This window comes from Octopus sinensis, linkage group LG20, assembly GCF_006345805.1.
Source record: "Octopus sinensis linkage group LG20, ASM634580v1, whole genome shotgun sequence".
In the NCBI taxonomy this organism is placed as follows: domain Eukaryota; kingdom Metazoa; phylum Mollusca; class Cephalopoda; order Octopoda; family Octopodidae; genus Octopus; species Octopus sinensis.
In genome coordinates this window covers 13004703-13030740 of record NC_043016.1, presented here as the reverse complement: position 1 = coordinate 13030740, position 26038 = coordinate 13004703, and the positions used below count along the sequence as shown (strand labels likewise).

Below are 26038 nucleotides of genomic sequence, written 5' to 3'. Positions count from 1 at the left end.
GGCAACTACTGTACTGATGATGTTTGTTGAAGCAGAAACAGATGTCTACAGCTGGCTTCTTACCTTTGGACAATCAGCCAGTCTTTTCCTAAATGACATGTCAATTTCAGAGAATCCTTCATTCTTGAAATTATCTCCCTTTTCTCATTCAAAGTCAGTTCCAATTGTCCCCAAGTGATTGCTTTAACTTCTGTAGAAGTGGGGGTAACTTCAATACATAAAGAATTCATCTCAATGGTATTTGATGTACCTTTATTTGTCAGTTGTTTAAATACGTACCACTGGCCACCCTTATTTGTTTACATATACATACATATACACAGACATACATAAACATACAAACATAAATGCATACATACATACATACATACACGCACATATATATATACAGCCTTTCTATCATAGGTACAAGACCCAAAATTTTAGGAGAAGAGGCAATCAATTGCACTGATCCCTGTGCATAACTGGTATGTATTTCATTGATTCTGAAAGGATGAAAGGCAAAGTCAACTTTGTCAGAATTTGAACTCAGGACAAAGACAAACAAAATGCCATTTACCATTTTCCCCTGAGAATGTATATTCATATTTATATCATTGTACCTGACAGGTGTGCTATTTTGGTTCTCAAATTCAACCAATCTGTTTTTTACTGTGAAGGTCTATGAAAATTACTGCATGAGTATATTTATCACCGTGATCACCGTGACCGACCAGGCTATCAGATGTTGCTACACATCGCTGGTCACAATGCGCTTAGCATTGTTTTAGCCTTCAAATGACGCCACCCCGCTGGCTAAGCGAGCTGGCCAACAGAAGAAAGAGTGAGGGAAAGTTGTGGCGAAAGAGTACAGCAGGGATCACCACCACCCCCTGCCGGAGCCTCATGGAGCTTTTAGGTGTTTTTGCTCAATAAACACTCACAACGCCCGGTCTGGGAATCGAAACCGCGATCCTACGACCGCGAGTCCACTGCCCTAACCACTGGGCCATTGCACCCCCACGAGTACATTTACATACACATATATATATATATATATATACTAGTTATTTACACTAGCAGCAGCACCTTGTATTGCTCAAATTTAAAGAGAATCACAGTCTAAGACTTTGCCTCTTTGGAAATATGTACTTCTATGTAAAATTGATTCAGATGCCTGAAGAGCAAAATGATAGCCTACAACTTGGCACATGCTTATGCATGCACCATAAGGATCTGCATGCATATAGACAGACAGACAGACACACACACACACACTATATCACTAATATATTAACAGATACATAAATGTATACATATAAATATACAGTGTCACAAATATATAAATATGTGTATACACATATACATCCACAAACATACACACATGTTATAATTGCATCATGTTCCAATTTTTATACAGAGAATCTGAATATGAGCGTGTCTATCTACGATTGTTTGTATATATGTAGTTTATTTCATTCTATCTATGGAGTCATTCAATCAACTGATGAATTTTCTTTCAATGTTTTTTTTTTCCTTAAAAATATATAAAAGAAAATTTATGACAGTTCCTGCTGAGTTAATACACCTTGGCAAATGAGACAATGGGCAAATGGAAATGCCAGATGGATAATAAAAGACAATCAAAAGATTATTATTATTATTATTATTTTTATTATTATGATTTTTATTATTATTATTATTAGCATTGTTTGTTGTTAATTCCAAGTTCTTGCCACCCAGCAATATGAAAAAAAAAAAACATTTTTATAGAAAAAATATCTTGGTTATGGTGTTTAATAGAGTATTGTATATCCATTGCAAGAAGGTTATATCTGCAGTCACACATATATACATACCCACCCACCCACCCACACACACACATTATCCATAAGCAAACAGTTGATGATTCATTCTATTGTTGCTCAAAATTTCATCAAGATGTGTCAGAAATCACAATACCTAAGACATGTATAATATAGATGAATCTACAGTTATTTATTTGAAAGCCTTAGCTGTGGAGATTACAGATGATATAAAAATATTCAATTATTTTCTTAAGGAACCAGAAAAATGGTTGGGAAACCTCTTAAAAATCTACTTTATCAGAGATGTACTTTCATTCTTAGGCTATTCCAAACTAGAAATGTAAAACCATGATTAATATACACACACAAATATATATATATATTCCCTCTCTCTCTTTCGGAGAGGCACTGAGCAGCTATACGCACACATACACACACAGCAGTAACTTCCGCCTACCGAATTCAATCACAAAGCTTCGGTCGGCTCGGGGCTATAGTGGAAGACACCTACCCAAAGTGCCACGCAGTGGGACTGAGCCCGAAACCATGTAACACACACACTTATCAGAATATAACATTTATGGTCCTCCTGATCAGCATATTATACATTAGTTGGCTACAGGGGTAACAGTCAATGAGTTGGTCCAGAGCTGAACTTAAAACAACTACAAAAAAACGAAATCTTTGCCTCGCCAAAAAATACTACATTTACTTTCAGCCATTTCAGAAGCTCAACAGAAAACAAGAACTGGCAGAGAAATGTAGACATGAATACAACTGTAACTCTTCCAACGACTGATTGTAGCAGGAATTAACTGTGGAGGAACTACTACTAACAAGAACACTTAATTGTTATTGAAATTCTCTAAAAGACTTCCATATAAGACCAGCAGCTGACGAACAACATTAAGTTACACACGTAATTTAACTTGAGCACTTGTTAAGAATTTGACCCTCACACGAGTCGCCTTGAAAAATTCCTAAAGAACTGAATAACTCTAAAAAAAAACTACACAGAGAAACTAACTCAATACAAATAATGAACACACACACAAGAGAGAGAGAGACAGACAGACAGACAGACAGAGAGTGGGGGAGGGAGAGAAATAGTCATGTGAGAAATAGTTTGTTTTGCAATCACATTGTTTCAGGTTTGAACTTCTGCATGGCACCTTGGGCAAGTAACTTCTACTACTGCATCAACAAAGTCACAATATCTTGTTGTTGGAATTTAGTAGATGAAAACTGCAGTAAAGAGAGAGAGTGCATGCACATGCATGCATAGATGCATGCGCGTGTTCACATTTACCAGTGTCAAGTGAGGTTCCTTTATGTCAAAAACAAAGCAATTTTCAAAGAAATGATAAAATAAAATAAACAAGTCTAATTACTGGGCTAGCAGTATGACCTGTTACAATCTTTGAAACTAGTGCTCCATCATGGGCACACTGGTGGTGCAAGGAGGGTGTGATGAATAAAGCTATGGTCAATGGCATTCCTGTAATGACCATGCTATGTTTTACTTAAAAGGTATATCTCAGATTACATTTACATTACCCAATGAGCCCTCTGCCTAGTTTAAGTGGCGAGCTGGCAGAAACGTTAGCACACCGGGCAAAATGCGTAGCCGTATTTCGTCTGCCGTTACGTTCTGAGTTCAAATTCCACTGAGGTCGACTTTGCCTTTCATCCTTTCGGGGTCGATTAAATAAGTACCAGTTACGCACTGGGGTCGATATAATCGACTTAATCCGTTTGTCTGTCCTTGTTTGTCCTCTCTGTGTTTAGCCCCTTGTGGGTAGTTAAGAAATAGGTATGGTTTTAACTTAGATGTGCTACTATTTCTAGCACATCAAGTGACCTTGTAGAGTCTCCATTGAGTTGATTTACATAACCTGCTTCTAAGAGAGACTGATGAAGAGAGATGTTTATCATTTTCAACATTGCCTATTATGACAGAAAATTTGTTGTCATGACACGTCTGTGGTAAGCTTCCTAACCGCATGGTTTCACATTCAGTCGCACTGCATGTCGCCTTGAGCAAGGTTGACCAAAGCCTCGTGAGTGGACCTGGCAGGTATAAACTGAAAGAAACCTATAGTATACAAGTACAGATGTGTGTGTGTGTGTGTGTGTACGTTTGTGTCTCCTTATCTTGACATCACATGATGGCTGTGAAATGAATATCCCTGTATTACTAGCAGTGTCATTCATTTCTAATGTTCTACAAAAAAAAAAAAAAAATCTGTCCAGCCACGGGGAAATATTACCTTGTTTGGAAACAGGTGAGGGTTGGTGACAGGAAGGACATCCAGTTGCAGGAAATCTACCTCAATAAACCCAATCCATGCAAGTATGGAAAAGTGGACATTAAAACGATGATGATGATGATGATGTCAGCCTAATTAAATATCTATGTCAGCCCAAATTTAAATCATGCCAAACAAAAGCTAACATGATACTGACATATCAAAGTCTACATTAGCTAATGACAATTAAGTTCAAACTTTACAAAACATTTAACTATTGTTGTTTAAAAAAATACTTATTCCAATTCACCTAAAATTGCTTTTTTTAAAAAAAAAATCATATAATTAACAAAATCTTGATTCATCTTCATTAACCTGGAGTGATCTACATTAATACCTATCAAAATTTTGTGCTAATTCATGTTCCAACAATTACAAAGTTATTTTAGTAAAGTTTTCATTAATTTTCAAAATTAATTGAAACAAAGGAAGGGTATTTCATTTGAAATATAGTAACAAAGACATTGAGGTGGTAAGATGCAATGTAGAGAGCTATTTGGTTGTAGTTTCTAGCAAGTCAGACAACCATGTATAAGAAGTTTTCTTGTTGGCTTCAACCAAAAACAGTTGTAGCATTCTGCGTATATTATCATTCATTCAATCATCTGTGTTAACCTTTGCTTCAACTCATGCAACCTCATTGATCCAAAGAAGCTGGATCAATTCTTGAGCAATGAGTCATTTCCCCCACAATCTCCCTTGCTCTCTTACCAATAAAAACTAAATACTGTAAAAAGTGTAGACACCATTCTAGTTACAACATTGATTAAAATTACATCTACATTTTTTTTTTTAAACTGTTCTGGCCAATTGATCAATGTTGTTGTCTGTATCCTATGGCTCGTAGGTTTGTCTCAGGCAAATATTGATTGGTAAAGACCAAATTCATATGCATACTTTGTCTACTGTTGTCTAAGCTCACATGTGTCATGTCAATTGCCAGAATATAAGCTATCAGTCACGATTTGTGCTTTTGGCTAACTCGATATGAGTAGAAATTATACCAAAAACACTTTCACCTTCCAAAGCAAATTGAAGCACTACTTACATATTTGTAATTGTTAACAAATATTACAAGAGATAATTATATTTCAATAGATTTTGTTCACCAACATATACACATCTCATTAACTATGCTGAGACTGTTCCAATCGATTCCTTGTATCAGCACGAAATGACAAACTATAACACGGTGGCTATTGGCTACAGATGATCAAATCAAACGTAATATATACGGGTAGTTATTCTAGACACTCTAGATGGTTAGGTTTAGGGTGTTGAGAAATGGAAAACAAGGGCAACTCTGCTTGAACTTGAATTCAGCTCCTCCCAAATTGGTGATGCCAATACAGTTCATGTTCAGCATGACTTTCTAAAGACTGGTGCTTGCAGGGAAAATATGGACAAGGGTAGAGAGAGACACTGGTGAGGCACATGGTGACCATTTCTGATGATCATCATTTAAACGTTTAGTTTTCCATGTTTGCATGGGTCAAAAGTAAGGATATTGGAGAAGAATTTCTAAAGCCTGATGCCCTTCTTGTTGCCACCTGCTCTTTCTTTCCAAGCAAAATAATAATCTAAACCATAACAGCAACTGCAAAAACCTGGTACCTGCCAGTTATCAAGTAATGGCAACTCCTTTATCTAAAAGAGTAGTTTCAGATAAATTTTGCATTTGTGTGTGTGTGTTATACATAGATGTATGTAAAGTACATCAACCTCATATTACTTTATATTTAAACACTCATTGACATTTAATAATGTGGTAGAATGGTGGGTGGTCTACCACATTATTGTCAATAAAGATAATAATAGGTTTCTAATTTGGGCACAAGGCCAGCAATTTTAGTAGAGGAAAAGTTAACTACATCAATCCCAGTTTCGAACTGGGTCTAATTTTATTCAACCTGAAAGGATGAAAAGAAAGTCAATTTCTGCAAAATTTGAACACTGAACGTAAAGACAAATGAAATGCTGCTAAGCACTTTGGCCAGCATACTAATGATTCTGCCAGCTTGCCACTTCATCAATAATAACATCCATTAATTAACTCATCAGAATTGCTACCATTGAAGTGCTGTGTTTGGCAGCCCTTCGACTGGGATTTGGACTAACAACTTTAAGAGACGATTACGCTGTAGGTATTGAAGTGTGATGTAGTACACCAGTTGTTTCGTGCTCCACTAAACATCATAAATTATTTCTAATGACAAAGAAAATAACTACAGCAAATGTATCAAGTGACAAAGGTAGGTTTCCTCTGAAGATTAAAGGAAAACCATAAAAAAATATTTGTATCTAACATGAGAAGGTGATATGTGCTTTTAAAAACAACAACCAATATATATTGTTCTCTATTTTTGAAATGAGGAATTCTGTACATTATTTATATCGGGTGTAGCTGATCATGTATGGAAAAGCGGAGACTACCGTCCCTTGTGGGATGAAGTTAAAATAATAGACAGAGAACACCACTGGAAAACACAGAAACTAAAAGAAGCAGCACATATGCTAGGACACAGTAGCCTCCTAAGCAGACCAAGTACAAATATGAACAGCATATGGGAACCAGTATTAAGGAAGGATAGGAAAATATTAGGTTTATAAGCCCTAAAATTCACTCAATAATTGCCCACGGGCATATAGTGTAATAGTGTAACGGGCATATAGTGTAAAGGTGGCGAGCTGGCAGAAACGTTAGCACGCCGGGCGAAATGCTTAGCGGTATTTCGTCTGCGTTACGTTGTGAGTTCGAATTCCGCCGAGGTCGACTTTGCCTTTCATCCTTTCGGGGTCGATAAATTAAGTACCAGTTACGCACTGGGGTCGATGTAATCGACTTAATACCTATGTCTGTCCTTGTTTGTCCCCTCTGTGTTTAGCCCCTTGTGGGTAATAAAGAAATAGGTTAAGAGTGCAGGCTACTACCCCAAAATTGTGAGTTCAATTCCAAGTAGTGCCTTGAATAAATAATAACAATAACATCAGCAAAAAAAGAAAAAAACCTTAGGAATGAGAACCCAGGGTGGGGATCAAAATTCTACCAGGATACTTAATGAAGGCTGGAGAGTAACTCGGCCAAAACATCCTTGTGGTAACAACAAACAAAATGAGGACACATATCTGTCCAATGTAAATAATGAACCAACATATATGTATAATTTATAGATTTTAATATACATATATACACACACACACATATATATATACATACACCCATCCCCCACACACAAACATATCTGGCCAACTTCCAACTATTAGGCAATATCGTGCTTTACTAAAATAAAAATAAAAATTTTTTAAAAAAGAAAATATATAAATATTTATGTATGACCAGTTATGTCATTATGAAGATGACTCCTCCACCCCAACCTCAATTAGAACCTGGAATTAAATTTTGAGTTATACATTTCCATTATCATCAAAATTAATTATAGTGAATGAACCTTGTGCTGTTACAAAATAAGCACCTGAAGACATTGCAAATTTATTACAAATATAAGATTTCACCATTTATTTTAATTATTTTTTCATCATATAAACGCTTGCCAAAAGACAGCCATAAATTCCAGACAAAAATTTCTTGCAGAAAATAAACATCTAAACTATTCCTAACTTTACTTAGCCTAATCAACAGACATTCCATCATCCCATGATGTGTTCCTCTTAGAAAACATCTCCAACCGTGTTTTTTTTTTCTTTTTTCTTCAGCTTTGAAGAACACAGCTTACACCATACAGTTAGACAACAATGATGACTAACAGAATCCATGCAATTTTCTTCTTTTTTGCTACACAACTGGTATTACTTACTTATTTAATGTTATTTTTAAATCTCTCTCTCTCTCTCTCTCTCTCTCTCCATGTTTATTCTATTCTTCTTTTTCCGCTACAAAACGTTTCTTCTTCATTTTCTTCAGTAAGATTGAAAAGCAAAATTACAAATTTTACACTTTAACGAAACAAACATTGTTTTTTTTAAAGATATTCTCAATATACAAACTTTGTAGCAATATATTTAATTATTGTTCTTGTATGTTGGTTAAGTCATTGTGAGCTTAATTTCAAGATACATAATTTAAATCTAATTTACAGGGTTAACCATTTAGTTTTTAAAACTGCCACATCCAGCCTTTCACACATATCCAACAATGTCATCCTAGAAATACACAATCAGATCATTGAAATCTTGAAGCTACAAGATAACGCATGATTAAATGAAAACAAGTTTGAGAGAATAATCTGAATGCTGAAGGATTAAAGAACCATATGAGAAAGGCAACTTTTTGTTTTGGTTTATATAGGTATTTCACCTATGATCATGTTTTCCAGCAATGATTAATCCATCCCTAATTCAGATAGTGTATCTAAGACTGCATTAAAGTTTCTTTTATTTTATTTTCTAAGATAATATTTGAAGGAAAACTGACTGCTATTTCTAGCAGTTAAGCAGCTATGAAGAGATACCCTTCTTGTTTAGGCCCATATGAGCTATGACCAAGCGGGCCTATCATTAAAAGCATCTTGACAATGACCATAATCTTTTTTTTCTGATGCACAGACAACCCAAAACCATGTTATGCAACATGTATGGCCTTTTCAAAGACAGAGCATGGTTTGAGGGATATTTCCGCATGGAAGTTCATCCATTGGGTGTTCCATATAGTGACACATTCACTGGACCAATTCATTTTGTTTGCATGAACTAGTGTAATTTATTATCTAGAAATCGTCATCAACCTTAACTAATTGATTACTCAGATAATGAAGCTGGGTTTCTTTAGTTTAAAGTGATCGGATCTTTGATTCCCCCTACAATTTAAATCAAAAATAAAACATGTAAATATATTTACTTTTAGAAAAATCAGAAAAGTATTAACCCTTTTGATACCAAGCAGCCTGAGGTTGTTCCAGATTCTATGACACACATACACACACATACTTATACACACATACTTACACATACATATTTACACACATACTTACACGCACACATACACACACTTACGCACACATACACACTCATAAAACAAACAAGATAGATGGAAAACGGAATATACGGGAAACTTTACTGCTCGCAACAATCATTTCTACACTTCCTGCATTGATCCCTCATGGGCGGAAAACAATACAACTAGTTGTGGTGCATCCTTCAGTGCATAAGCATCTCATCAGGTGCTGTAATAGTACTACCTCACCTGATGATCCCCACATGTGAGGGATCAATGCAGGACGTGTCAAAAATGATTATTGTGAGCAATAAAGTTTCTCCTGTATTCCATTTTCTGTCTATCATTTGTTTTATACTCAACATACACTGGGAATTTACAGAAGTAGATTCAGTGACAATTGTGCAATTACTGTGGATGACACCAGATAGCCATAGACAGTGAATGTGCTTTATCTCCATACTACTAGGAACATACCCAATACTTAACCCTTTCATTTCTATATTTATTTTGAGACGCTCTATGTTTCTTTCAACTAATTTTAAATATAACAAAGAATTTAGTACAATAACTTAGTTATCATTCAGCTAGTGTTAGGAACATAAATTGTGACTAAGGTTTGGTGGAAGATTTTAATTCAAAACTTATGAAAACAAGACATTTGTACTACAGAACCAGAGCTGGTTTCAGCCGGGTGGGTAACGAAAGGGTTAAGTATTGATGTACTTACATATAAAGATACATACATACTTCCACACACACACAAACACACACACACACACACACACACACACACACACCACACACACACACACACACACACACACACACACACACATTACATGGAGAATGGCATTCACTTTCCTTTCCTTATAGTAAAACTTCACTGATAACCTTATAAACTTCCATTTCTCTTAGAAAATGGCAATGCAAATATCTTATGAAATTTTAATTTATAGACATAACACTTCCTAGCATGCAAAAAGCCAAGATGTCATCAGTGACAAATATAACAATACCACCTCAATAATCGACATAATGACAGCTTATATATTGAAACCTTTGTGACATTTAAATAATGTATCCATCACACACGGTTTTTAGTTAGTACTACTGTGATGAAGCAAGATTATTTTTGTAAAAACATGAACAAGTAAAGTTTAAAGAGACACACAGATACATTTGAGAAATAATAAAATTTAGGGCACATATGTGTGGTTAAAGTGTTTTTCTTAAAATAGGTGTTAGCCTTCAGCATTTGGATGCATACCTTCCAATTTATGCTTAACTTATCTGGTAATCAGATAAAAAGAAATATACAAAAGATTAACTGAAAAACATATGGAGGAAGTGTAAAAATATAATCACATTGTTCTGGATGGCCAGCTGTTTTGACCAAAGAGAGAGAGGGAGAGAGAGAGAGAGAGAGAGAGAGAGAGAGAGAGAGTGTGTGTGTGTGTGTGTGTGTGCGTTGTGTGTGTGTGTGTGTGTGTGTTTGTGTGTGTGCAAACATATGACAGAGTTAGAACTTTTATAGGTAAGGAATTATGTTGGTTTTATAAACTATCCACAGAAAAGAGATGCTATATATTATATGTATATATGAGAAAAGATCTTGGAGAATGACAAAATTACTCTTATGTGAGGCATGCCAAATTCTCAAAGAGAAAGGCATTTATAGCAAATCAATCAGATATAGTTGTGAAGGATCACAAGGAAATTGAAGTGCCTCTTAACTGAATGATCAGTTTCAACGGATGATAATGTGTTGCTAAAAGAAATGGAGAGATTATCTGTACATAAAGATCTGAAAAACAGAGATTATTAGAATGGAGAGGGTGATTGAAAGCAGAAACAATCTCTTTTATGATAGGTTCCATGTGAATGGTTAAATGCAGACAAGTATATAACCAAACACAGATCTTACAGTTATGTACAGAAAATAGCAGTTCTCGACACTGTACACGTATCACAGAGTACTGTCAATACTATAGCCAACAAGAAAAAACCAAAACAAAACACTGCTTATATCCAAGATACACAAAACTGCATACAGTAGTGGCACAAAAGCCCACAATAAAAAAAGAAAAGGCAGTTGAAATAACAATAATAGCAAGAGGGGTGGAAAATGAATTACAATAACAATAATAATAATGAAGTATATGTTCTTACCATTTCTAGTTCGGTAGGTATTATTTTCATTTGCTCCACCAGCCTCGGAGTATGAAGGAGATTTCACTGAAATCTGGTTATTGTGACTCACTGGTGGTTGTGTCTTTTCAGGAGCTGATGGTACACCCTCCATAGAAACAAAGTCACTTTTTGTGTATGAAAGATTATTATTTTGGCTTTGTAAATTTCCAAGAGTAGAATGTGAAGGCTTCATTATGGACGGTGGAATACTGTTGAGATAGTCCTGCTCAGCATCAACAGTGGACTCTACATGGTAAGAAGATCTTTTCTTCTCCTCAGCAAGCTGAGAACTATAATTTGACTGAGATGTCCAGCTTTTTGGACGCCTCTTTCTAGGCCACGTATGATTGGGATCGTTTGATATGTATCCATTATAGCTGCTCTCGTAATTCTGCTGAAGATTTCCATTGCTCCTTTGCTGCTCTTCAAATTCTTCATGATTCGGTGCCTCTTGATTTACAGTTTCCTTTAAATAGAAAAGTGTTTAGCCAACATAAGACTTGATAAATTAGGTAGTTTAGATAACAATAGAAACAGGCACATGATAGTGATACTGTTATCAATGAAAACCAATAAACAAATACAGGAAGTTATTTTCAGTTAAACTTTGGTAAGGTATCTGCCAGACTTGAAAACATCACTTATCACAGGCCTCCACAGTAAAAAACAGATCAGTTAAAACTTGAGAACCAAAACAGCATACCTGCCAGGTGTAATAATAGAAAGTAATATGCTTGCCAGCTACATGGAAAACATATTATGTATTAAAAGAAGGTTGCATTAACTTTACCTGAATACGAGTACAGGTTATCTGTCTTTGATACTGTAATGAAATATTGTACAGCTCTAAATATTACTGTGTCTGCATCTTACATATAGATTATTATTATTATTATTATTATTATTAATACATGCAGTATATACATGCGTAATTAAATATATGTCTGTGTGGAAAAATATTTGCGTGTATGTAGGACGGGTGTGTATGAGAATGCCAGCGTGCACGTGAGTATGCTGAAACAATTAAAATAGCTACAACACAAAGAAACGATATTTCATTTACTATAATTATTTACAAAGAGAATTTAAGACATCACTTTAGGGAGTATGAGTATTTTAGCTAACTTAACAACAAACTGTTGACAATGTACACATACCTGGAAGCAATTAAACAATAAATAGTATCTGGTCTGCAGAGAAATTTATCTGCCTTATATGTTAACTGAACTTTTTATTATCTTCTTATCAATTAGTCACAAAAAAGAAGAGAAAAGTTAATAATTTGAGTTATCATTTAAGAGAATTAATGACATTTATTGAAGACAGTGAAGAGATACTCACGAAATGAATTTAACGATTTAGCATTTAAAAACCCACAAATTTCAAAGTGTTTTCTTATTCAGCTTGCAACGAAATGAATTGCTAAGCCAGCTTGCCAGAACATTCCTGGAATGTTTGACCTCAGTATTAGATTCCTTGCCAGTGTTTACATAATACTAACTAATAATGTAAACATCACTTAGTGTGGCTGCATGGTTAAGAAGCTTGTTTCCCAACCACACGGTTCCGGGTTTGGTCCGACTGCATGGCATGTTGGGAAGTGTCTCTTACTAAAACCCTGGACAGATCAAGACTTATTAGTTAATTTGGTACAGGGAAACCAAAAGAAGCCCATCATACACACACATATGTGTATATGTATATATATGTATGTATGTATGTATGTATGTACACACATACATATATACATGTGAGTCTTTGTGTTTGTCTCCTTTCCCTCATCGCTTGTCAAGCGATGTTGGTTTGTTTACACTCCCCCATAATTTCGCAGCATGGCAGAAGAGACTGATAGATTAAGTATCAGGGTTGAAAAAAGAACAATGTACTGGGCTTGGTTCAGTCAACTGAAAACCCTTCAAGGTGGTGGCCCAAGCATTACCACACTCCAATGACTGAAACAAGTCAAAGAATATGAAGGTAACCCCCAATCATAACCTTGGGCTAAGGACAAAATCCTTAATCCTCACACAAACAGAAAAAAAATAAAAACGGAATATTTCCCTTATTTTCATTTTTTCACAATTAGAAACAAAAATAAAAAACAATAGCAATTCTTAACAAAGACAGACTACAAAGAAAATATCCATTTTATGAGTTTATGATAATTTTTTTCTTACAGTTATCTATCTTATTTGATATTTGCATAATTCTTTATTCTTTTGAATTAATAATAATGATTTCAAATTTTGGCACAAGGACAGCAAGTTTGGTGGAGAGACTAGTTGAAAACATCGACCCCCAGTACTTAACTGGTACTTATTTTACTTTTTCTTTTGAGCCCTGAAATGGTGAAAGGCAAAGTCAACCTCAGTGGAATTTGAACTGAGAATGTAAAGACACAAAATACTTCGCGGCATTTTGTCTGACACACTAACAAGTCTGCCAGTTCGCCACTAGGGTAGCAAACTGGCAGAGTCGTTAGGCACATGACCTGAAATTTGAGGGGAAGGGATTAGTCGATTACGTTGACCTCAGTGATTCGCTAGTGCTTAATTTATCAACCCCAAAAGGATGAAAGGCAAAGTCGACCTCAGCAGAATTTGAACTCAGAATGTAGCGACAGGTAAAATACCGCTAAGCATTTTGTCCAACATGCTAATAATTCTGGCAGCTCACCATCTGCTTCCTAGCAACATGGTTTTGGGTTCAGTCCCACTGCGTGGCACTTTTGGTAGGTGTCTTTCGCTATAGCCCCAAGCCGACCGGAGCTTTGTGATTGAATTCGGTAGGCGGAAGTTACTGCCGTGTGTGTATGTGTGCGTATAGCTGCTCAGTGCCTCTCCGAAAGAGAGAGAGAGAGAGGGAATAATAAAAAAAATCATTATTAATGATAAAAAAAAAAAACAAAATTAAAATAGTTTAGTACTTCTCATAGGATTGGGGCAGACAGTCATCCACCACCACCACCACTACCACCACAAGCAGCCCTAGGGTAGGTGTGTGAAGACTGAAAAGGGGGGGGCGGACAAATTGTCATGTTTAATGAAATTAAGACGGTTTCCAACCTATAAACTTGTCAAACACCGTGGTTAAGAAAGAAGAAAATTACACAGACGCAAAAATCTATTTAGTCATCTGGTTAATAAAAAAGGGGGAGGTGATACCAAAGGAATTTCCCTGATATCTAGGGAGGAGCCTGGCCTGACCCAGCCTGGTTTTAATCATTTTGAGAACCAGTGCAACAGATCCTTTTAGATATTGCATTAAATATTACAATATTAAGGGTGTATAACCAGGAGATTTAGCTAATACAGTAGCCCAGGGCTAATGAATTCTGATAGGATCCCCCCACACACACACACAGATGTGGTATGACTATATAGTTCCAAGTTTAGTTCCATTACTTGACATCCTGAGCAGATGTCTTCTACTAGAGCCCTGGATTGCACAAAGCTATGCAAGTGGATTTGGCAGATAAAATCTGAAAGAAGTCTTGATCCATCAATTTTCTGTCAGGGGTCCTGCTGGTTAATGCAGTTCCAAATGAATACAATTACTACCCTAAGGAACAACTGTAGAAACGTTTTTTGGGGGGTTTTTTTATTATTATTGCAGTGTGAGGTGTGGTTAACAGAATGAAGTTATTTAAAGGAAATTATATAGCTAATCCTAATGTAGGTCACAGAATTAGCAGGTAAATAAGGTTAAAACTCTCAGGAATTTGAATTATAACATCATATCCACTACCAATGTTATTTTTATTATGGCATTTTTCAATATGACATTCCTAACCCGGCAACTAAGGCGGTGGTTAGTTGGCAGATTCATAAGTACATCATCATCATCGTTTAACGTCCATTTTCTATGCTAGCATGGGTTGGACAGTTCAACTGGGGTCTGGGAAGCCAGGAAGCCTGCACCAGGCTCCAATCTGATCTGGCAGTGTTTCTACAGATGGATGCCCTTCCTAACGCCAACCACTCCGTGAGTGTAGTGGGTGCTTTTTACGTACCACCTGCACAATAACTTCATTCTGTTAACCACACCTACATTGCAACAAAATGATTAGTGGCATTTATTCTAGCCCTTTATATTCTGAGTTCAAATCCCATCAAGGACAACTCTACCTTTCATCCTTTCAGAGTTAATAAAGTAAAATAAATTAAAGGGCAGCAAGCTGGCAGAATCATTAGCACGCCAAGCAAAATGCTTAGCAGCATTTCATCCTTTCAGGGTTGATAAATTAAGTACCAGTTACGCACTGGGGTCGATATAGTTGACTTAATACCTATGTCTGTCCTTGTTTGTCCCCTCTATGTTTAGCCCCTTGTGGGTAATAAAGAAATAGGTATTTCATCTGCCGCTACGTTCTGAGGCTACGTTCTGAGTTCAAATTCCGCCAAGATCGACTTTGCATTTCATCCTTTCGGGGTCAATTAAATAAGTACCAGTTATGCACTGGGGTCGATATAATCGACTTAATCCATTTGTCTGTCCTTGTTTGTCCCCTCTGTGTGTAGCCCCTTGTGGGCAATAAAGAAATTGGTATTTCGTCTGCCATTATGTTCTGAGTTCATATTCTGCCAAGGTTGACTTTGCCTTTCATCCGTTCGGGGTTGATTAAATAAGTACAGGTTACGCACTGAGATGGATGTAATCAAATTAATCCCTTTGTCTGTCTTTGTTTGTCTTTTCTATGTTTAGCCCACTGTGGGCAATAAAGAAATAAATAGAATAAAGTACCAATTGAATATTGAGGGTCAATGCAATCAACTTGGCCCCTTAACCTCACCATTGTGCGTTGCAATGGATCAACATCCCATTCAGGGGATTGTTGTGATCTCAGTTATTTACATCCCATGGAAACTGAGAAACTGGCCTTCTGAGTCTTAAAACTTAAGAAAAAATCCCCCACCAAAAAATTTGAGAAATAAATCTTCAAAGAATTTTACTGGGGTCAATTGAACTGACTTATGCCTTCCCACTGCCCTGAAAATGCTGGCCTTCTGCCAAAATTTGAAACCATTATTATTATCATTATTATTATTATCATTATTATTATTACCATCATTATTATTATTAAGGCGGTGAACTGGCAGAATCGTTAGCATGCCAGGCGAAATGCTAAGCTGTATTTCGACTGTCTTTACGTTCTGAGTTCAAATTCCACCAAGGTCGACTTTGCCTTTCAGGGTCAATAAATTAAGTACCAGTTGCATATTGGGCCAATCTAATCAAATACCCCCTACCCCAAATTTCAAGCCTTGTGCCTATAGTATAAATGATTACTACTACTACTTCTTCTACTACTACTTTAAATATTAAGGTGTGAGACTAATTACTACATAATTAAATTATTAGTTATTTTTATTTACAAGTTCAAATCTAACAAGTCTCCCAATTTACAATACACACATACACACACACACTCATGTGTGTGTTTGTGTTTCTCAGATGTATACTTCATGGAGAAAGTAAACTGGTAGACATGTCCTGTGACATTTATTCCCTCCGTATTACCCAAGCACTCCCTTGTTGCTTCTAATATTGTAAAAATACAGTAAACTGACCAATGATGCTAAAATATTCACAAACCACATGACATTGCATGATTAATTATTATGGACAATTAAATCAATTCCATTCATCACATGGTGTCTGCGGATCTGTGCTAAAGTTCGAGATCATTATTATTACTGTAGTCGTGTTTTTTTTTTTTGATATTCTTCAGTTTATGTAATCTTTTATCTTTTACTTGTTTCAGTCATTGGACTGTGGCCATGAAGGGTTTTAGTGAGCAAATCAATCCCAGTATATCTTTTATCTTTTAATTGTTTCAGTCAGTGGACTGTGGCCATGCTGGGGTACCCCATTCAAGTATTTTTAGCCAAATCACTTGACTCCAGGTCTTATTTTTTCTTTTTGATACTGATACTGATTTTATCAGTTTCTTTTTGCCAAACCACTAGGTTACAGGAGTGTAAACACACCAGTACTGATTGTCAAGTGGTTGGAAGGAGAACAAACAAACACACACACAATAGGCTTCTTTCAGTTCCCATCTATCAAATCCACTCACAAGATATGGCCTGAAGACATAATAAAAGACACTTTCCCAAGGTGCCACAAAGTGGGACTGAACCCAGAACCACATGACTGGGTAACAAGCTTCTTACCACACAACCAATCCTCTTTACAATCATTTTATATGATATCTATTTTCAAGTAGAATATTCTAGGATATACTATAAATATCCCCCATACCCCACACGAAGAGTGTTGCAATAGCAGTGGAATTACGTGTCTTATAATTATCAGGGTAATTGTTGAAGTTAGCTTTTTTCTTTCTTTTTCCATCTTTTTGAAGCTTTATTCTTTTAACAACAATGTTACCAACAGAAATTCCTTCTAAGACTCCTCTCTATATTAGTCACTGATATTCTACAAAATATTTTTGCTCATTAAAAGAAGGAACGAACAACCACCATCACCACCATCGCTCCCCAACCCACCAAAAAACAAAAATCAAAACGAAACGGAGCAGCTGGTAATGGTAAATATATACAGAGAAGAGCAAACAAAATCATGTGCAGAACAAGGTTTTATACTCCATACACGGTTAAGCACATTATATATATATATAGAGCTTAGTTTTTCTTGGGGGCTGGCCGTATCGGAGCGATATCGAGGATTAATCAGCCGAAATTGCTAAGATGATCCGGTTCCCGATTGAAGATTAGAGGCTTCGAATGACCCGTCTGTTTTTTTGTGCCGTCTCTTTGTGTGTTTTTGCGTTCTTGTCCCATTTTGTAATTTATATTTAATTTCTATACATATATTATTACGGCGTAACGTACCCCTATCTCCTATATATATATATATATATATATACATACACACACATATATAGTGTGTGTGCATATGTGTATGTGTGTGGTAAGAAGCTTGCACAGTACAGCAAGCAAATCCAGAGAAATTAATATTTTGTAATAAAAGAGACAGAATAGATATACATCCATATAAACACAATAGTTAAGTTAATATTAACATAATGTAGAACACATTAAATATCAATTAAGAAATTATTGTGAGGTGAGGAAAAGATAACATTAGCTCAATGACTAATAATATTTTATACATTTCAAATAAATATGAGAAATAACTCATAGCATGTTTCTGTTTTATTAGAATTCTTCAGCAAATCACAGACTTTACAGTTCTTGCTAAAATAGGGATGAGATAATCACTAAGTAAATGTGTAATACTTTACAAGAGCTGGTAAGATATTAGCACACCTAAATAATAAAAAAATTTTCACAGCAGATGACGTCACTGACTAATTACCCCAGAATAAAAGAATTCTAACTTTTCATGCTTACTCATGTACATCTTATATGATTCTCTTATCAGTACATCAGTAAACACAGCAACATCTACACTTCACTGAAGAGATCCTAATAAGGCTGAAACATGACCAAACTTTGAGTTCTATAAATGTTGAAACATTTAAAATGATATTCAGCATTGAAATAATGTCCATTCCTCACCACAATAAACACTTCTCCAAATTTACAATGTGACCATCAAAAGAGAACAGATTGACTTTGATCTCCCACCTCTGTCCTCTGCCAATCTATTTATAAGACTGGAATGTCTTAGTCTGATAAAGAGGAAAGCTCACACACACACACACACAAAGGAATTTATTTTATGTCAGCTGACCTTAACATTAGCACTTATCCAAATCAACAGTTATTAAAGCATCCAATAGCATTGACCTTTACTAATAAGAATACCATTGTCTTTCCGAAAAGAAGAGAAATTCAAGGAAGAGGTAAAGAAAGAAACAAGCTAGCATTGTTTTGTCGGTATTCTGCTATTCCTTTACTTGTTTCAGACATTTTACTGTAGCCGGCCATGCTAGAGCACAACCTTTAGTCGAACAAATCAACCCCAGGATTTATTCTTTGTAAGCCTAGCATTTATTCTTATTGATCTCTTTTACTGAAATGCTAAGTTACAGGGATGTAAACACACCAACATTGGTTGTCAAGCAATGGCAGGGGGACAAACACAGACACACAAACATTATATATATATATATATATATATATGACAGGCTTCTTTCACTTTTTGTCCACCAAATCCACTCACAAGACTGTGGTTAACCTGAGGTTATGGTAGAAAACACTTGCCCAAGGTGCCATGCAGTGGGACTGAACCTAGAACCATGTTGTTGGGAAGCAAGCTTCTTACCACACAGCCATTCCTGAGTATGGTTAAGATTTGAGTTATAAAGACTAAACATGGCTGAAAATGAAAATAATTAAGCAATATCAGACAACTTGAATTGTGAAAAAATGATATTCATTAAGAGAGAGGAAGGGGAGCAAGAGAGAGAATGGGAGAGAGAAATGCTACAGGAAAGTGGAGAGAGAAAGGAAGGGGTAGAGAGAAGGAGAGAGAGAGAGAGAGAGAGAGAGAAAGTGTGCATGCATGTGTGTGTTTGTATTATATATATATATATATATATAGTTAATCCAAACAAGAAAGCACAAAAAAAACACAACAATGCGAGGATGTGGAACAAATATAGTATTATTGGACGCTCAGGAAAGAAGAAAAGTAGGAGGGTTCAACGTTTCGAGCAGAGCTCTTCGTCGGAAACATAGGAGAAGGAAAGATCCAAAGAAGAGAAGACAAAGGGAAAAAAATCGCCAACGGTACACACATGGTCACATTTTGCGCGAGGCATATTTAATTTTTTATTTTATTTTCCCCCGATAACCCTTTCAAGATATGCTAACTCAAGATATGAAAAGACCAGAAGTCATGGTTGCTATACAAGTAAACCACAGTGATTTACAAATTAGCAACTTTCCAAGTATTGCAAGATCATTTATACACAAAGTTCAGTTGGAATTGGAGGCATGTGATGGTAATGTTTCACCAGTATCAGAGAGAGAAAAAAACATTCACAATGCTCAGACACTAAAAGGACACTGGAATTTATACATGTTCAAAACATTATCGATGAAAACCCCAGAAGTTCAATGAGGTCTATCTCTAAAGAACTTCAGGTATAAGCATGGACTGTGGTACATCATGACATTCGATACAAATCCCATGTAATGAGGAAAGATACAGTATTATCTTAGTAGAAAAGTTAATTAAATTATAACTCAGACAGAATAATCTGTCTTTCCTTGGTACCTATGCAGAGATCACTGTTGTTATGTGGCCCGAGTCTAGTTTAATCCTTTAGTTTTCAGCTTATTTTCTCAGATGTAATAGTTATTTATTCATAGCTTTGAGATTTCAAAGATGTGGTCGTTTATTCTTAGAATGACATTGTAGGGTAGATGTGACAAGCTGGATCTAGCCAGTTAAAAAATAAACAGGTAGCATATTAGGGCTGAATATGGCTGCTTTAAATACCAAAGCTTAATTATTTTGTCACATACTCTCACTAATTTAATTACTTTATATCCAATTCTCAACCAACAACATGCCTGTCCCAGCAACTCCAATGCAGTACCTACTCAGAAAAATTTTTATATTGTTATGGAGACTAAGAAAAACGTCAGAGTAATAGCCATTTCTCCTATTCTACTGTCCCCTTCTAACATTTCTGTTCCTAACAACTTAGAATTATTGAGATATATATATATATATATATATATATATAAGAATTAAATATCAATGGTTGATATTTAATTCAATATCAACCATTGATATATGGTTGATATATATCAATATATCAATATCCTATACTTGAGTCTCTTAAGAGGTGATAAAGGGTAAAGAACCCCTTCGGTCATGAACGACCATGGGATTGCACCTGGAAAATTACCCTTAAGGCACACAAGTCCAGGTAATTTTGTTAATGGAAAACCTCTCCACTCCATGCTACCAATGTTATCCAAGGCAAAGGGGCCGATACAGCTTGGCACCAGTGATGTCACAACTCATTTCTACAAATGAGTGAACTGGAGCAACATGAAATAAAGTGTCTTGCTCAAGAACACAACACACAGCCTGGTCCAGGAATTGAACTCACTACCTCATGATTGTGAGCCTGACACTCTAAGCACTGAGCCATGCACCTTCAAGAGATAGTAGGTTAAAGATGTATACAATCTGAGATGTAACCAAAACACTATATTAACCCTATTGATGCCGACATGTCTGAAACATTGACAAGTTCTATGATACAAACTTCCTGTAAAAGTAATCTAAATTAATATCTTTCATCAAAATTCCGTATTAATTTAAGTTCCAACCATCAGATTAATAATGACGTGGTTATTTTACAAATTTTTTCCAAATTAATTGAAATAAAAACATGGTAACAAAGGATGAATTACTCTAGATATTCTTTGCTCATTCAGTTGAGATGTTTCTGCAAGTAGAAATAACAGATTCTTCTGCTTTTCTCCTTAACTAACAAAATCAGGAAACAGAGAGGGGAAGAAAAAAAAAAACAACAATATTCTTTGTTCTATAACTTCAAATACTAATTAACTTATTTATTAACACAAAAGATGATTAAAAAAAAGAAAAGAGCAAAAATGCGAAATAATAATGTAAGTCTTTGTGTATGTTGTTTATCCATCCGTCAAGTACAATAACTTTGGGTTCTTTGAGAGTTCTTTTCATCTATTTCATAAGAAATATCAAAACCAAAACTCAGCCACGTGGTTGCTTCCCAACTACACGGTTCCAATTCAGTCTCACATCATGGCACCTTGGGCAAGTGTCTTCTACTATAGCCTTGGGCCGACCAAAGCTTTGTGAGTGAATTTGGTAGATGGAAACTGAAAGAAGCCTCTTGAGTGAGAGAGAGAGAGAGAGAGAGAGAGAGAGTGTGTGTGTGTGTGTGTGCATGTGCAAATGCTCAACTTCCCTACTGCTTGACAACCGGTGTTGGTCTGTTTACATCCCCATAACTTAGTGATTCTGCATAAAAGACCAATAAAATAAGTGCCAGGCTCAAAAAACAAGTGAAAGATGAATGATTTCTCTGAAAGATGAGTTAATAAGATTAATATATACGCACGCATATACACACTGTAGCTACTTGTGTATAGGTCACAATCATGTATGCATACATGTATAAGCCTCACCCCTAATTTAGTGTTAAATCTTGGTACAAAATTTTTCCCCTGCATCATGTTTTGCATGCAATATTTATTGTCCCTTTCATGCATCCAGTTGCACACATGCACACCCTGGCACTTTGTCAGTTATGACGATGAGGGTTCCAACTGATCAATGGAAAAGCCTGCTCGTGAAATTAATGTGCAAGTGGCTGAGCTCTCCACAGACAAGCATACTCTTAAAGTAGATCTCAGGGTGGTTCAGTGTGACACAGAATGTGACAATTCTTTGAAGTAAAAGTACAACTCATTTTTGCCAGCTGAGTGAACTGAAGCAATGTGGAATAAAGTGTCTTGCTTAAGGACACAATGTGCCATGGGGAATCAAACTCACAGCCTTACAATCATGAGCAGAATACCCATAACCACTAAGCCATGCGCACCCCCCACATATGAATATATATTTTACATATTTATTATATCACGCCTTGATACTGTGTGGACTAAGATCCTCGTTGACAGGCAGCTGCTATTTAAAGTGTTAAACACTTTCGGTATGCAAATTAGGAACTCCTTCATAGAGTAAGTGCTGCATTTGTTGAGGATATAAACAATTTGACTGCTAGTTTCTCTGGAGACTGTCAGAATGGTGTAGATGCCTCTGATGAGAACATAGTTAGGTTCAAAAATCAATTAAGGTTTTTCATCATTTTTTCAGTCTTTGGAGAAATGGCTAAAATTTGTCCTGCTTATAATTATACTATATGTTACCTCTCTCTCTATATATATACCTTAACTAAGATCATGCAACTAAAAAAAAAACAACCCAACATTGACTCAAAAAGTCATTTAAAACTTTATTAGTTTATATCTGTTTTAAGGTAATTTCATTTGATTTTCCACTTCAGTATTAATTTTTAGGTGTTTTTTTTTTCTTTCTTCAATTTTTATGCTTTTAAATATGTTTGCCGAGATTACTGTGAAGTTTTATTAAATTGATTGATGCTGAGGTTTATTTTTTCCATAAATAGGAGCAGGCGTGGCTGTGTGGTAAGGAATTTGCTTCCCAACCACAAGGTTCTGGGTTCGGTCTCACTGCATGGCACCTTGGGTAGGTGTCTCTTACTATAGCCTTGGGGCAACCAAAGCCTTTTGAGCGGATTTAGTAGAAGGAAGCTGAAAGAAGCTCGTCATGTTTCTGTGTGAGTGTGTGAATGTATGTGTATGTGTGTGCGTGCATGTATATGTATGCGTGAGTGTGCGCATGCTTCTTTGTTGTCTGTGTTTGTCCACCACCACTGCTTGACAATGAATGTTGGGTGTGTTATTTCCATGTAACTTAGTGGTTCGGCAAAAGAGACTGATAGAATAAATACTAGGCTTAAGAAAAAAAATCAAGTATTAGAATAAATTCGCTTGACTAAAATTCTTCAAGGTGGTACCCAAGCATGGCCACAGTCTAACGACTAAAACAAGTGTAATACAAAGTTGAAAAGACGTACCTCAAAACAATCCAAGTTGAGATACGACCATGTGTAGCAACACACACACACACACACACAGAATTCATATGAAGATTCAAAACAATGTAAAGTTAAAAATTACATGGGATATCACAAGATGGCCCCTTGATCTTACTAGACTATTCTTATGGGAATCACAGGTTTACACATTTTAAACCATTAAGCATCTCTAGCCTGTAGATTAAAGATCAACAGTAAAGAGAGGAATCCTTGCCAGATGGAACACATAAAAGCAAGGCTGAGTGAACAAAAGTAAGACCAAACACACCTCTTTGTTAACATCAGGGTGGGTTGTTGATTTTGGGATGGGTTTTTTTTCTCTCTTCAAGGAGGTACCTTTTTTTATAGCATAAATTGATTAAAAAAAAAAGGAAGATGAGAAAGAAAATCTGGAAAACTAAAGATTAAAAGGTAAACATGTTATACACAAACATATATTTCCACCCACAAGCACATATCTATACATACACACAAGTACATAGAAACATATGTTTATATATATACACACACACACATACATAGTTGTGCATGTGACTATATTATATATATATATATATATATATATATATATATATATATAAGGCGAGCTGGCAGAAACGTTAGCACGCCGGGCGAAGTGCTTAGCAGTATTTTGTCTGTCGCTACGTTCTGAGTTCAATTCCGCAGAGGTCGACTTTGCCTTTCTTCTTTTCGGGGTCAATAAATAAAGCACCAGTTACGCACTGGGGTCGATATAATCTACTTAATCCCTTTTTCTGTCCTTGTTTGTCCCCTCTATGTTTAGCCCCTTGTGGGCAATAAAGAAATATATATATATATATATAGATATAGATATATATATGTATATGTGTGTGTGCATGAATGTGTGTGTGCTTGCATGTGCATGCACACACATTTATACGTCATACATACACACACATTTATACGTCATACATACACACACTTGTGTTTGTATGCCAAAAAATAAAATAACATATGAAATAGTATTAAATATTAATTTCTTATTACATTTATATGAACTTATCAGATCCAATGTCATGGGTAATTTCTCACAGGAATATATAGCGGAAAAGAAAAAAAAAAAAAAACTTACTCTGTATTTCCTAAACAGAAGAGCATTATTTCTACCCTCACCACCTCACCCCACCAAAATCCCCAGGTCTAACGATTATAGATTTGTCCGTAACTTTCTGTTAAGTTCATATTGTTACAATATGGAATTTACACACATGGTGTAAGTGTGAGTGTGTTGTTAAGATGCTTATTTCCCAACCAAGTGGTCTTGGGTTCAGTCTCACTGAATGGTGCTAACCAGAGTCTTGTGAGTGGATTTAGTGGCTGGAAACTGAAAGAAGCCTGTCATGTGTGTATGTGTTGCATTTGTTCCCCACTACTGCTTGACAATTAGTGTTGGTATATTTATGACCCCCAGAACTTAGTAGTTCAACAAAAAAAGGCCGATAGAATAAATACCAGGCTTAAAAATACTGGGGTCGATTTGTTTGACTAAACCCTTTAAGGCCGTGCTCCAGCTTGGCCACAGTCAAATGACTGAAGCAAGTAGAAGATAAAAAGTAAGAGGTGTTTGAAGTGTGAGAGAGAAGAGGAAGGGAGGAAGAAGAGAGAGAAGGAAAGGAGGAGGAAGAGAGAGGAGGAAGGAGTGGGGAAAAAAACAGACAGACAGACAGGCAGGAAGACATTGGCAGAGACAGATTTATGAAATCTGCTGTTGCTTAATTAAAAGTGTAAAAAAAAAAAGAGGAAAAAAAAAAAAAGAAAAAAAGCAATTTATAATGAATCAGTATTATTGTCTCTCCCCCCATCCACCACCACACACACATACACACACAAATATATTTTTTACTGTATAAACCTTAAAAGCAACAGAAATCTTTTAAAAGTTGATTTACTGCTACCAATGGCTGACAAAATTTATTCCATCTGTTGTTGGAAAGTCAAATATGTTTCTGTTTTAAATACAACAATCTGCAGCCCTAAACATCTTACAACACAAAAGAGATGTTTAAAACATATAAACACACAAATATAAATACAAAAATACAAAATAGATATATATACAACAAAAATTTGGGAAGATAATAAATAGAGAGGTGAAAATAAAGAGAAGTAAATGAACATATCTGTACCACAAATTAAAGAATGAATTGCAAACAGT

At 35.8% G+C, this 26038-nt stretch overlaps 1 protein-coding gene across 8 annotated transcripts in view; it reads right to left on the bottom strand.

Moving 5' to 3' along the window:
• LOC115222684 (centrosomal protein of 170 kDa protein B) overlaps positions 1-26038 on the bottom strand; it is a 360932-nt gene that overhangs the window by 147887 nt on the left and 187007 nt on the right. For all 8 annotated transcript variants that reach the window (XR_005003214.1, XM_036511665.1, XM_036511667.1 and 5 more), the window contains one exon: positions 11220-11706. Coding sequence is in view for 7 of the 8 variants with exons in the window: in XM_036511665.1 (XP_036367558.1) it covers positions 11220-11706 (487 nt within the window). In the remaining variant the exon portion in view is untranslated. The remainder of the gene's footprint in view (positions 1-11219; positions 11707-26038) is intronic.